The 13,614-nt window shown below is 51.3% G+C and overlaps 7 protein-coding genes across 7 annotated transcripts; all 7 read left to right on the top strand.

The window, feature by feature from the left end:
• Window positions 1-67: 67 nt before the first annotated feature.
• Window positions 68-463, top strand: PtrM4_145010 (uncharacterized protein; the record flags this gene model as incomplete). Its single annotated transcript, XM_066109788.1, has 1 exon — window positions 68-463. The coding sequence occupies one exon, from the start codon at window positions 68-70 to the stop codon at window positions 461-463; it is 396 nt and encodes a 131-aa protein (XP_065959771.1).
• A 435-nt stretch (window positions 464-898) lies between these two features.
• On the top strand, window positions 899-1,803 carry PtrM4_145000 (uncharacterized protein; the record flags this gene model as incomplete). Its single annotated transcript, XM_066109787.1, has 3 exons — window positions 899-936; window positions 986-1,727; window positions 1,777-1,803. 3 exons carry the CDS (start codon window positions 899-901, stop codon window positions 1,801-1,803), a joined length of 807 nt encoding a protein of 268 aa, XP_065959770.1.
• A 744-nt stretch (window positions 1,804-2,547) lies between these two features.
• On the top strand, window positions 2,548-5,604 carry PtrM4_144990 (MIP-T3 multi-domain protein; the record flags this gene model as incomplete). The annotated part of the gene is made up of 5 exons (XM_066109786.1): window positions 2,548-2,734; window positions 2,911-3,584; window positions 3,689-3,797; window positions 4,591-5,354; window positions 5,404-5,604. 5 exons carry the CDS (start codon window positions 2,548-2,550, stop codon window positions 5,602-5,604), a joined length of 1,935 nt encoding a protein of 644 aa, XP_065959769.1.
• A 742-nt stretch (window positions 5,605-6,346) lies between these two features.
• Window positions 6,347-6,755, top strand: PtrM4_144980 (uncharacterized protein; the record flags this gene model as incomplete). Its single annotated transcript, XM_066109785.1, has 3 exons — window positions 6,347-6,377; window positions 6,449-6,717; window positions 6,750-6,755. The coding sequence occupies 3 exons, from the start codon at window positions 6,347-6,349 to the stop codon at window positions 6,753-6,755; spliced, it is 306 nt and encodes a 101-aa protein (XP_065959768.1).
• A 579-nt stretch (window positions 6,756-7,334) lies between these two features.
• On the top strand, window positions 7,335-8,088 carry PtrM4_144970 (uncharacterized protein; the record flags this gene model as incomplete). The annotated part of the gene is made up of 3 exons (XM_001942159.2): window positions 7,335-7,478; window positions 7,525-7,620; window positions 7,672-8,088. The coding sequence occupies 3 exons, from the start codon at window positions 7,335-7,337 to the stop codon at window positions 8,086-8,088; spliced, it is 657 nt and encodes a 218-aa protein (XP_001942194.2).
• A 467-nt stretch (window positions 8,089-8,555) lies between these two features.
• Window positions 8,556-9,494, top strand: PtrM4_144960 (MhpC, hydrolase or acyltransferase (alpha-beta hydrolase superfamily); the record flags this gene model as incomplete). The annotated part of the gene is made up of 1 exon (XM_001942160.1): window positions 8,556-9,494. The coding sequence occupies one exon, from the start codon at window positions 8,556-8,558 to the stop codon at window positions 9,492-9,494; it is 939 nt and encodes a 312-aa protein (XP_001942195.1).
• A 428-nt stretch (window positions 9,495-9,922) lies between these two features.
• Window positions 9,923-11,681, top strand: PtrM4_144950 (uncharacterized protein; the record flags this gene model as incomplete). The annotated part of the gene is made up of 3 exons (XM_066109784.1): window positions 9,923-9,985; window positions 10,035-10,804; window positions 11,204-11,681. 3 exons carry the CDS (start codon window positions 9,923-9,925, stop codon window positions 11,679-11,681), a joined length of 1,311 nt encoding a protein of 436 aa, XP_065959767.1.
• Between the last annotated feature and the right edge of the window lie 1,933 nt (window positions 11,682-13,614).

Raw genomic sequence — 13,614 nt, 5'->3', positions numbered from 1 at the left:
TCTCTCTCGAGATCCCGAATGGAGGAAGACTGATTAAATAACGGGAAGGAATGACAGAAATCCAACCATGGCTGCACTTGACATCCTGGGGCTCTCTGTCGAATCTCAGCAAGCAATCTCCGACTTCCGCATACCGAACGCCATCGTTGCGCCCCAGACGCGCATTGCTTCGGGAGTCATCCAGCGCAGCATGCTGCAACCCATCGAGAGCGGACAGAAGCATTACTGGGCAGAAGACGTGTGTATACATAAGTTGGTCGAGACGTGCAGTGTGGGTTGGTTCTTTGCAAAGCTTGGACCAGCGCACTTTGGTGAGCTGTATAAGAATCGGAGCAAGGCAGATTTGAGAAAGAGTGAAGTTTTTGCAATCATTCACAAAAGAATGACGGACACGGCGGGACAAAGTGCGAATCCTGCAAATTGGATTGCCTTGGGTGCCTTGGAGAAGCTGGTGGCAAAGTAGGACACACAGAGCCATGCAAGGTATTGGGAGCGTTATTACGACTGAAAGACTAATCTTTAATTCTATATTACCTACCCTAATCACGATGAAAACAAGCTGAGAGATGCGATACGGGTGCACAATATGACGTCGGGCGGTTATCCGCATATCCGAGACTACCTTCACTTTCACCACGAAAATCCATTCTAACCTCCACCCCCGCATTTCAACGCGCTACGCGTCCTGAAAACGCCCATACACACGCGCCTGAAATAATTCGTCATATAACCCTGACTCCCAACCAGTGTTCTACCCACCCACACACCACCAGCAACAAAACTCTTTGCCTCGCAAACTCGGTTCGCCCCCCACAACCCCAACCCCTACTACAACGACAACATGGTTCGAAAACGCCTATTAAAGGACGACGCGACGCGCATTGACTCTGGTGCTGCAATGTCGTCTGACCCCGTAGCCCCAAGCGGTGGTTCCAGGTAAGCATGCAACAGGCACACAGGCATCGCAAGCTTACATTTTACAAAGGATTGTCGAGATGCCTGAGGTTTCTGGGGACGGCGCATCGCCGAAGATGCCTACGGTTCTTGGGAATAGCGCAGCGCCGAAGAGGAGCCTGCGCAAGGATGATCTGAAGCTTAAGCAGCCAAAGGGCTTTCCGATTATCCTCATGCCTAGTACTTTGGCTCGCGCGCGTAAGGAGGCCGAGAATGGGACGGAGAATGTTTTTCATACTCCAGAGTTCTTCAAGGTGTTTGAGGATGCGGAACTGGAGGATGATTTGAGTGATGGAGAAGAGGGTGATGGGGCGAGTGGAGAAGATGACGTTGAGACTGGAGAGGAAGAGAAGCACGACGCTGGTGAGGAAGAGAGCGCATTGGAAGAGGGAGACGAGCACGAAGCTGAAGGAGAAGAGGACGACGAGAAAGACGCTGGAGACGATAACGATGCTGGAGACGAAGACAACAGCGAATTCGAATATGGAGACGAGAATGACCACAACGACAAGAACGACTATTACGATCAAGCTTCCACCGCAAAGCTCATCTCTGCGCCTGTCACTAGGAAGCCTTTGGCAATCGTCGATCGCCTCGGACGAACTCGTGCGGCTGCTAGAAGACTCCAAGCCGCACTTGAAGGCGAACAGCCCGCTGACGCACAAACCACTCCAAGCGTGTGTGATGAGGAGGACAAAGCTGCAGGCACCAACAAGCGCAAGCGAGGCGTAACGCAGGCATCCAAAGAGCCCAGGAAGACGCAAATACGCGAGGTAATGCTCTGCATGCGATATCGAAAGTCTGAACCTTAGCTGATAGTAGGTTGCAGGTACAGAACTCGACCGATGAAAAGGGGAGACGCGTGGATGTCTCTGTATGAACCTTGATGTACAGTCAGCTCCAAGCTCCCTAGCAAGGATGCATTTGCGAAAAATCCAAGCCTCATTGCAACTTGCAATGCGACAACCCAGGTAGATCCCAGAAAGCGTTTCTGCCCTGTCGTACACTTGGCACTGCAGTAAAACAGTAAGCAAATAGCGCTTTATGAGAATAGACTCTACTTCAGAAATCCACCCTCGTACGGATTCATTGTCCAAAGTTGGGGTCTTTCTTGCTCGGCGTGAGATTTGTGTGCGTGCGAATGGAACCCTGCATGGCAAAGTACAGTGTAGCAACCAGGAAACCGCATTATCCAACATATATGTACCATAGTTTGGCCTCACGCGCTAACCGCTTTGGACCGCTTGAGTGTTCCGCAACCACGTGTGAGCGCGCATAAACACGGTTCCGCGCCAGCCCCTCCCACTCCACCGCTCCAACAACACACACACACGCACACCGGTATCTTATAACATCCTTACGCGTTCCCTCCCCCCTGGCGCCAACATTCTTTTTCCCCACGTCGTCTCCCTCCCCACGTCTTGCTAGAAAAACAGAAGTTCGGCTTCTCCAGGTTTTGGATTTCCTTTTCCCGGACTGCACGGCTGATTGCCACCACCACCATCACCACTTCAGCTTACGGCCACGTCGTCGTCGACCGGAAAGCTGAACCCCCCCACCGACTTTTGTTCTTCTTCTTTTGCAGTAGCAGTCATGACGGACGATGTGCAGAGGCAGCTGCTGCAGGCTTGGGCGAGCGATGTTGGTCACGTTGTTGGGGTAGGTTCGCCCAAGGCTGAGTTCGCGCGCTTGGCAAAGGCGAAGGGGTGGGCTGGTGGTGATGAGGAGTGGTGTCGGCACTGGAAGATGTGTTTCTCAGAGGTGTATCCATATGGAAACAGTGAGTTTTCTTGTTGATTTTGCGCTGCGTTGCGTTGTTGCTGCGAGGCGCGGCGTTGGAATGCGGGATGCGTGGCATGTACCAACGAAGCTAATAATTGGAAATAGGTTCAACAGCAACAAAAAAGACAAAGGCTTCTACTAAGACTAAGGCTACTACTACTATTTCATATGCAGACGATCTAGCAGAGGATTTAGGCGCGCTCACGTTGTCGCGGGCATCCTCGTACTCGGTCATCTCAGCTTCCGACGACTCGTTGGCGGATGTCCGGTCGCTAAACAGCGAACGCTCAGAACCCGCAATCATCCCCGGGATATCCCTCAACGCCATCAACTCTAGATCTCGCTGTAGTTCAATCGACAGCATAGTCTCGATCAACACAGTCCTCTCAAACGCCACCGTGCAGTCCCTAGAAGAGTTCTCGGGCGCAGAAACCGGTGTCGGCTACGGCGAAGGCGTATCCCTTTCCGCCGAAAACAACAACAGCAACAATAGCGGCCGTGACGGCGTAGCTCAAACCCTCAACCTGTGTATCCGCCAGAGGACACGTCGTACCTCGGATGTTCCCGCTGCGGCATCCGCCGCCTCACCTTCCCTACTAAACCCAGCCTGGAATGCTTGGCCCAACTTCACCCCAGACGCCAGCGCAACCTTCAAGGCGGAATTCAAACGCCTCGCCGCCACACAAGGGTGGAGCAACAAGGATAGACACGCGCAGCTACGCAGCTTACTCACGTCTGAAGTGTCGTTTTGGTGGAACGCTAATGGCGATAAGCTTGCGCAGTGGAGGCAGTTGTGCGAGGATATGGGGTTTAAAGAGGATTTTCGTACGATTAAGCAGTGTAAGAATGTGAGTGAACTTTGAAAATTCCCCCGGGCTCTTATTTACAAGAGGTTTTGGGGCAGAGTAGTGTAAGTAAGGTGGGTTCTTTTGGCTAATAACGCATGCAACAGGCACTCAAACCCCTCAAAGTCAACCTCTACTCCGTCGTCAATCACAAGCGTAACCCCATCTACCCCATCGTAACGTATAAGACGCGCAATGCGCTTCGCAGCTACGTTCGTAAGAATGGGACGTTTCCGAGGGAGTGCGCTAAAGCTGGGGGCGGGTTCATGGCGCCGTTGTTGTCGGTGTTGTAGGGTGGTGGTGTTTGGGGTTGGGGCGTTTTTGGTAAGGGTGGGTGAATGGGGGGTGAGATCGAGCTGTAGGGATGATTGATTTAGGATGATCTAATCTACTTCTCTCGCACTTGTTGTAGTAGGGACATGTATGCCGTTTACTACACCGCTCGTCGAGATTCTTCTCCCCCCGTCCCTTTTTTCGGTTTTTGCGTTTCGGTAAATGCGGTAGGTTAGAGATTTAATCCTACTCTTTTTCCAACGGCTGGATAATGTGTGAGTGCTGGATCTAGGTCTAGGTTTGCATAGAGTGAGATTTCAGACTCGCCTATCCCGTTTTGACGTCTCTTACTTCGCATGTCTTGTTACTCACCGCTCACCGCTCACATATTTCCAGCACAACCCAGATTCAAGGACACCAAACACTTTACTTCACAGCTAATCTACCCACCTTCCTCCACCCGCACATACACGGCATCTTCACGCGCAAGATGGCAAACAGTGATATCACACTTCCCGTACAAGACAAAGCGCCACACTCAACAATCTACCGTTTAGGAAACTATGTGGAGGCCCACTATTTTCAAATTAGATACCCCGCGCTGGTCATTAAACTGGTGTTGAGCGATTGCACATAATCTCCATCGGGGAAATACTTCACGCTGCGCCCTGTCAACTGCAACACCAAACCCACAACAGCAACGGCAACATGCTACTCAAGATAGCATCTCATCCAGTTCATCTGGCGCTCGTTCTTCGTTATCCCAGGAGCGGAAATAGTTTGATCGACCGCTTCATTCGTACAAACTCCGCTGGTGCATCCAATGAGTCTCATGGCAGACGTGTTGGCTTTCAGTCGTACTCGACAGTTGTTGACAGGAACATTGGTGCGGCGCCGGATGTGAAGAGCCAGAAACCTGCAGAGAAAGCATCTTCGATGGGTTCTGCGAAGGGTAAAGCTCAGTTGGAGTCAAGCAAGAAGAAGGCTACACCACAGAAGGCATCATCATCAGGTTCTGGGAAGGCTAAGAATAGACCGGAACAAGATAAGAAGAAGGCTGAACCACAGAAGGAATCTTCAAAGTCGTCTAAGAAGGGTGCAACTCCGCCTGGATCAAACAAAAAGGCAAACCCTCAGAACCCATCCTCCGGATCGTCCAAGAAGGGTAAAACTCCGCCTGCATCGAACAAAAAGAAGGCAAACCCACAGAACGCATCATCTACATCATCCAAGAAGTCCCGCTCACCGAAGAACCTCGCGCGCTGGCGGCACTTCAAAGGCTTCACCCCCGAGTCTGATAAAAGTTTCAGCGAAGAGTTCAGTCGTCTTGCTCAGCGCTGCAAGTGGGACAAAGAAGATCGCAAGAAATACCGTATCCTGCTGTTCGACCCAGAATTCGATGGGCACTCCGACGACGCGAGCAGCCTCGAGAGTTGGCAGTTGTTATGCCGCCTCTGCAGCATCAACCCTGTACCTGACAGCATCCCGAAGTGCATGAATGTAAGTCAACCTGTATAAACAATAAAAGTGAAATAGCTAATGAGTACAGGCCTTGGACAGCATCCTCGTCAACATTTACAAGGTTGAGAACGCAAAAGATACGGGCAAGCCCCACATTCCATTCGAGACGTTTGAAGAGTTTCGCAACCACACCATGGAGAATGGCAACAGATACCCGCTTGAAAAGGCGAAGAAAGACGAGCAGAAGAAGATCTTTCTTAAGAGACTCAATGGCGATGCTACTCAGTAGGAGTACACTACGGTAGCCAGGTAGGATGGATCTTGGAAAGATCTCATCCCTCTGAATTTTGGCATATCATCAGAAAATTTAGGATTCCTGGAGGATACTAGATTGGTGTTGGGAACACAAGGCTGGATACACGTGCAGCGAGGGATCACTGGTTAAGCGCTCGACTTTCGACGCGATACAACCACCACACTCCCGCCGCAATCAGATACTGCTGCCTGGTTAGGTCACAGAACGATAGCGTTTCTACCTAGCAAATACCAATCATAAAGCTAAACCCCTCATTCTTTTTCTCGTGACACACCCACGCCTCTATGCATCTATGCGGCACAGCACCACCTCAGCCACACCCGCTCCACAATACCCCCATCCCACAGCCCCGTTTCAGCCTGATGATGCCTGGGTAACAAACTAAGTACAAGCACTTTGCCGCTGCGGCGTTGAATGCAGAACCACATTTCATGCTCTCAGTGGCTGCGGGAGGGATACTGCGCGGCGGGTAGTTGCATTGCATGAAGGGGCCCCCACGTCTAGGCAGCGAAGGATACGGCGTGGTCGTAGTTTGTGTGGCTGTGGCTATGACTGGGGTGTGCGGGGGTTTGTTTGTATGGTATATATATGGGTGTTGGGTACGGGTTTAGTTTGTAGTAGTATCGGCTGAACAAACGACGCAAGACAAGACAAGACAGGACAAGACAAGACAGGACAAGACAAGACAGGACAAGACAAGACAGGACAAGACAACATGACTCGTAAGAAGAACAACACCCGTGCTCGTGCGTCCCCTCCCCTTCCACCCCATCCCGTTCCACCCCCAAATACACACAAACTAACACCCCCTCCACAGACCCAGCACCAGCACCCCTTCCCCCTCCGCACCCCCAGCCCAACAACAGCAACAACCCCCAAGCAGGCATCTGGTTCCGCCAATTCCACCCCTTCGTCTATGACCCCACCGCAGGCCTCCTCTCAAACTTCACACGCCTCGCCGCCCAACGCAACTGGGGCCCCAAACTACGCCGACGTCGCTGGACTGAATGCCAAGAAGAAGAGTTTGGTCATGCGTTTGGGACGGATACGAATAAGTTGGCTGCTTGGCAGGAGTTGTGTCGAGAGGTGGGTATTGTGGAGGAGGAGGTGCCGGGGAGTATTAGGGGATGTAGGACTGTGAGTGTGAATCTTTTTTTTCATGGGGGAGAGGGGGGGGTGTGGGGTGGCTGATAACCACTGCAGTCCTGCATTCTACCACTCAGTTACCGACCCTGTTGTTGTGATTTTATGGTGGCTAACGACATTGTGTTTCTGTGTAGGTGCTAGGCAGTCCGAAAGTCCTGGTTAACCTGGTGAATTTGATTGATCATCGGAATTTGGGAGTCGAGGTTATTCGGTTTAAGAGTTTTGCGCAGTTTAGGGCGTTTACGGTGCCGAATCATATTTTTCCGAAGAACAAGGCCAAGGAGGAGGGGTTTATTAGGGCGTTGTTGCGAAAGGTGTTGTATGTGGGTGTGTAGATGGGGGAGTGGAGGAGGTGCGCGTGGAGGTTGTCGGTGGAGTAGAGGAGAGAAGTGAAAGACGTGGTGAAGGCCGCTAGCGTAGTTACCTGGAGTTGGCTTACCAATGGAGAGATCTTTTGCGCACCGCAACTTTATCGTCAACGCGACACCACTTTACTTCGCCCTGAGATTTTTGTCTCTCGATCTTGGTGCTCACCCTACTACACCGTCAACGTCAAGATGCTGAACACTCCTCGAGCCTGGTCTTTGCGGCAGTACGCGAAGCAGTTCCCTGACCTCATGCAGTCTGTTACAGAAAGCAACAACAAGACAGAGGATCAGAAACAAGCCGAGGAGCTGAGGCGTCTGGCAGAGCGCAAAGCCGTAAGTAACAACGCGCATTCTGAACGACACGACTGACCAATCTTAGATTGACCGCGACTACATCGACTACATCATCTCTAGCGATGTCGACAAGCTTGCAAAGAACGGCGAAAACCGTGCTTCCCGCGAGGAGTTGCTTGCGGTAAGTAGCAACGCATGCTAGAACGTGAGAGACAAGACTAACGTACAAAAGATGATCACCCCCCGTTTCGAAGGCTACTACGACATGTCCCTCGCGCTAGACCGCCTCTACGAAGCCCGCATGCAAGACAACCTGCCCGGCTACCGCGACTTCGCCAGCATCTCCCCCATGCTAGTCATCCGCGACATGACTCTAGCCGCCGACCAAGAAGCCGAGCGTCAAACGACGGAGCACAAGCAGACGACTGATGAACTGGCGTCCATGCTCGACTTTTGCACCAAGGTTCACTTGACTACTGCATCTGCTACGTTGAAGTTTCTGGATGGCTTGGGCTTTGCGCAGGACCCCAAGATCAAGAGCTTGAGGAGCATGTTGGAGAAATCGCAGCGTGCGCTGATCGATAATCACAAGGCGTGTGTTGAGGCTGGTATCTTGACCAAGGAGAACACCAAGAGCAATGGCGCTTGAGTTGAGGGAAGTGATTGGTGAGCGGCATCGTTATGTCACATCAATAATCCGAATCGCTCATAGTGGCATCGTAGGGTCGTGATGATAGTTTGGCCATGATAGGGGAGGAAGAGAGCCGCTGAACCCGGAGATGATGCCCATGTCTAATTAACAAATGCTCAATATAAGCAGAATACAACATCTTCGATGCATGTGAAGTTGAGATGCCGACGACGCCTTGCCCGTCCCAGTCGTAGCGCACCTCTAGACTTGGCAGACAAACCTAACCACATGCATGCTTCCCCGCCTTGCGCAACTCATGTATCGACGATCTCCCGTGTATCGCTGAGAGCATTCAGCCTCAGCATGTCAGCTGTCGAGCCTGCCGAGGAGGGTAAGGTGGCCTTATGCCTCCAGGCCTACTAAGTTAAGGCTTGCAGCTTCAGGCCACGATCCGTTCCGTACACTGCCCCACTGCAATTGCGACAATGTATCAAGAAAATGAAAGCATGCAACTGGAAGACGGCCGTACTCTTTCATACGCGATATATGGCAGTCCCATGCCGCGGCAGACAATCGTCTACCTCCACGGCTTCCCCTCGTCACGGTACGAAGGCAAGCTATGGCACTCGAGCTGCGCGACCCGCAACGTCCGCCTCATTGCGCCCGACCGACCAGGCAGCGGGCTCTCCGGTTTCCAAGTCAAGCGCCGCATTCTCGACTTCCCCAGCGACGTGCTGGCGCTGACGGAGCATCTCAAAATCCACCAATTCTACATCCTCGGCCTATCCGGAGGCGCGCCCTACGTGCTGGCGTGCGTGAAGAAGATTGCCAAGGACCGTCTTCTGGGTGCGACTGTGGTCAGCGGACTGTACCCAGCTGAATTCGGCAGCGCGCGCACAATGTTGTCATCGCGCATCATCCTGTGGGTTGCGCCGTGGACGCCGGGCTTGACGGCGACATTACTAGATAGCATGATGGGCAAAGCAAGTCGTGATAACGACCCCAAACTTCTCGAAGCAATCATGTCGCGGGAAATTGACGATGGACACCCTGGCGACCAGAAGGTTATAAAGGGCCCACAGAATTGGCCCACTTTTGTAGCCATGACCAGGGAATCATTCCAACAGGGCAGCGAAGGCGCGAGCTGGGAGGCCAAACTGCATGGTAGCGACTGGGGCTTTAGTCTTGCGCAGTTGAGCGTTGGGGATCAGGGTGTTCCACTTACGTTGTGGCATGGCTTGGATGATAGGAATTGTCCGGCGACCATGGCGCAACAGGCCAAAGACTTTATGCCAGGAAGTGTGCTGCGCTTGAAGGAAGGAGAGGGCCATGTAAGCTTCATTTTCCGCGATGCTCAGGAAATTCTGGATGATTTGCTTGGTCAAGCAGAAATTGAAGAGTACATTATACCTGCTATTTTGTAGCTGGCTATATCGTACGGGGGTGCTTAGTAACTTTGGATGGTGTATTTGGCGCATCATATACGGAACCCTTTTCGCTTTCAGCTAGTTACCACTGATTTTTTCAATGATTTTGCTCAGGGTTCACAAACATTACCAAGCAAACATAATAATTACAATAATACACCTAAAAGATCCAAGATGCGATAGGGGGTACCTCTCCCAAATATAATAATTAAAATATTACACCTAAAGGATCCAGGAGACGATAGGGGACACCTCTCTGAAAGGCGATGATAATAATGAGCATGCCCACCTGCAGTATATAAAGCAGCACCCCCCCCCCCCCCACGATCAACTCCTCCCACTTCCAAGATCACAAGATAGATCTATACCAGTAAATCCCCTTTCAACACCACTCACGCCCTCGTTAGCTAACAAATCAAGACAAGATGTCTTTCTCCGTCTTCATCGCCATGGGCGCCATCCTCCAGGCTATTACCGCCTCCGCTGAGGTATATAGCCTCTATCCGTATTCAAGCTCTCAACTAACATTCTCTTCAGCCTAAACAAACTATAGACCCCCCCCTCACCATGCCCGACTTCGCCAGCTTCGCCCCGACTGTTACGACGTGGCCTACAGACCTTATGAGCCTGCCCGACAAGGTTTTGAACGTGTTCACTGTCATTACGGGCACGCACACTACTAGCACGACTGTTACCAGCACGACTACCCTCGGAGCTAGAGATATTCCTTCTATTCATCCCCATCGTGTCGTCGGAGACGAAACGTTCGAGGTCAAAAAATGCAAGCCAATCCTGGAAGAAGGTATTGAGAGACACAAGCTCGATAAAAACCTCGTGGAACTGACCAGACTTCAACTTGATGACACGGTTCGGGTCTACGAAGTAGCAAAGGCGAAGCTGACCGAGTTGCTCGTTAAAACCACACAGGATTGGATTAATACGCGCGTTGAACTGGACACTTTGAGAAAGGAGTACGGGGTATTCCCAGAGTCTCAGGTGGCCCCGAAGAAGCCTGATGGAGACAAACCGAATCCAGTCGTCTTCCCCACACCACCGAGTGACCCGCACTTGTTTGATCTAGAATACTCAATCGACAGCGAGGACAGATGGGGTAAAAAGCGTGACCTACCCACGTCTGTTACTCCTCCCAGCACCTTGGATGAAGCACTCGCCTTGCTCTACCCTGGTGTCCTTCCTGCGGAGTATAGCTTTCTGTTATCCTCCTCTACCGCTTCTAGTCTATCAGCTCCTACACATACCGTGGATGCCGCGCTGGCTCTTATCCTCACTGGCATCCTCCCAGTTGAGTGGACACCCACCGCCGTGAGCACCACCACCATGAGCACCAACACTGCCAGCATGAGCACCACCAGTACCAGCACCACCAGCACCACCAGCAGCTCTAGTTCCACCACCACCACCTCGCCCTCGGCGAACACTGCCTCCTCCGCCGGGTCCAAACTCCTCAAGCACTTCTCCACCCTCCACCGCCTCAGACGCCGCAAAGACGAACCCAAGTTCGACAGATACTCACGTAGCTGGTTCCAAAAGGATTGCCTCGACCAAGCCGCCTGTCTCCAATGGTTTGGCGCCCCCTGCCCGCTGCCCGTTAGCCGACGCTCCCTGCCCTCGCACTCCAACCGCATCGGCGCCAACCCCCTCAACCACGACCCGCCCAAACCTAACATTCTCTCCCCGCTCTCCAGCCTCGACAGACTGGGCATCCCAGCCGCCATCAACGACCTCTACGACTCCCAACACAACCTCCTCGGCCACGCCGCTCAAATCGAAGCCACGGAAGAATGGATCAGCCCCATTATGCCAGAAGACCCCGAGATCGTTCCCACCGATCCCTTTTTCGCAGACTTCTTTGGCGAAGACGATATGCCGGAAGACAAGGGGCCTATTCTCTCGGTCGACCAGCTCAGGTGGGCCCACGAGTTCATCTGGACGGCCGAGAATGGCGTGCGCAGCCATTGTATAGAAAATGTGGATTGCGTCGCCTATCTACGGCAGCATTGCACCAGGTTGACCTTGGACGATGGTTTCATGGGCCAGCCAGAGCGGGAATGGGATAATGGCAATCCGTACGACTGGCCCCTGCAGGTCCCCGGGATGCCACAGGACCCAGAACTCAGCATTGCAAATGGACACCGCTGGAATAATTTTTGGATTGGCCAATGAGTGGTATCGATGTTTTGGAAGCAGCAGCTTTTTACAACAACGACAACGACGCGGTATTGTTGATTGGAATAGCAGTGTAAGACTGGAGATTATTTATGGAAGATGATTTTTACGTTTTGGCCGCGCAAAGGTTGTAAAATTCGATGCATCATCGAAGAGGGATAATTGCTGGACTGCCGTAATATGAGTACAAGATGCGCGATATTGGGGAGCCAAGGAAGCGGCGTTTCTAGAAAAATGAAAAAAAATAATAATGCACTTATTGTCATGAGTGTGTTGAGAGTTCCAATAGATTCTTATGTATTTTGAAAACTGGGGATAAAAGGCGTTTTCGTATTCTGGGAGATGGTATTCATGATTGCCGCTGCTTCTTTGTTCTGATTCTGGAATAGGGTTGTGGAAGGCATGAAGACGCTAGGTTTGCTACTTAGATCCTGCAATACACTTCTTTTGAAATTTGGCGATTATGACTATGACTATGCAAGATGTGATGTGTGATATGGGTAGTATGTGAAGTCACACAAAGTATCATAAATCGAGGTAAAAGCTGCAGGGAGTAGTTGAAACTGAAACTATCACTATGTACAGAGAACTCTCAGCCCTTGAATCCAACCGACCATAACAGACATTCTGCTGAATTTTTGAATCGAAAAAAATAACAGTGCGCTCCCTCGTGTGTAGCATATGATGGCGCTGTTGTGATGTTCGAGTAGACGTGGTTGTTTCCATAGATTGACACATTCCCAGCCCCAGCGTCGGCATCTCCGCTCAGCAGCAAGCGGCTTCCTAGTTGAAATTAACCTTCCATTAATTTAGATTATCTGTGTTCTATAGTAACTTATCTTGCAGCATAACTTATCACATTCGACTTTGCTTTCTGTGCAGGTGATCAAGCATTCGGCATAAGCCGTCTTGCTGCATTTTTTTCCCGCTTGGGGCTCTTCTTCTCCAAACCGAGAGTAGGGCTAGCCATAGCGATGCCGGCGGACAGAATGACGATGATGGTTGAATATCTCATGGTTGAGGTGGATGGAATGAGGTGGATGGGTGAGTTGGTTGGGAAAAAGATTGATGTTGATGTTGCTGTAAATATTGATGGTGATGATTGTGGTTGATGATTTAGAAAATAAAGAGAGATGTAGCCATATATATATGCATTTCTTATGGTGCAAATGGTCCTGTACGCACGCGACAGCTCCATAGCTGAGCTCCGCGGTTGTCCCATTCGTGCGAAAATCTTTGGACATCTTTTTGTGGATCTACTGGCACCACGATGCCAATGAATCTGTACACAGAGTCAGCAATACGGATAGCAGAGATCCAACATACAAAGGTGCCAGGGTTACTCGAGTCGAACGCGCGTTTTCTCGGAGCATGCAAGGTTATTCTGGGCGTATGTGAATAGCAGAAACGACAATTTGAAGATGATTAGAGCCTCTTGGGCTTGATAGGTGGTAGACGGGTCTAGCCAACGCGTTCGAGGCCTTGTTAACTCCTGGGGTGACAGAGTGTTCATACCTTGGGGTTCAGGTTAGGTTAGAATAGATGCACTGGTAGTATAGTGTCCGAAGGATGCGTTCGAGGTTACCCGTATATACGCTGACTGTTCTGACGTTCTTAAGAGCTAGTCCCGACTTGTGCATGACTACCGTTTCAGGTTAGAGTAAGTACCGAGCAGAGCCGTCTTATTTCCGTGCCCAATTCGGCTTACGATAGAAGCGGCCGTACTGACACGTATATCAGAGGGGCCCAGGACACTGATCGGCGCAGAGAAATGATAGATGCTACTCTCGGAAGCGTTCGGTGATCCGTACTAACCACTCGGGTCGAAGAAGCCAGTTAGTCCGATCGGATGAAGTCAATCGTGGCTTGGCACAAATCCTAGCTGCCTCTAAGACTGCAGCAATAATAGTCTCTTGCATCGAATACGTCG

Source organism: Pyrenophora tritici-repentis, chromosome 9 (assembly GCF_003171515.1).
Source record: "Pyrenophora tritici-repentis strain M4 chromosome 9, whole genome shotgun sequence".
Taxonomy (NCBI): domain Eukaryota; kingdom Fungi; phylum Ascomycota; class Dothideomycetes; order Pleosporales; family Pleosporaceae; genus Pyrenophora; species Pyrenophora tritici-repentis.
The sequence above is the reverse complement of the archived record's forward strand: the minus strand, read 5'-3'. Positions and strand labels throughout refer to the sequence as shown.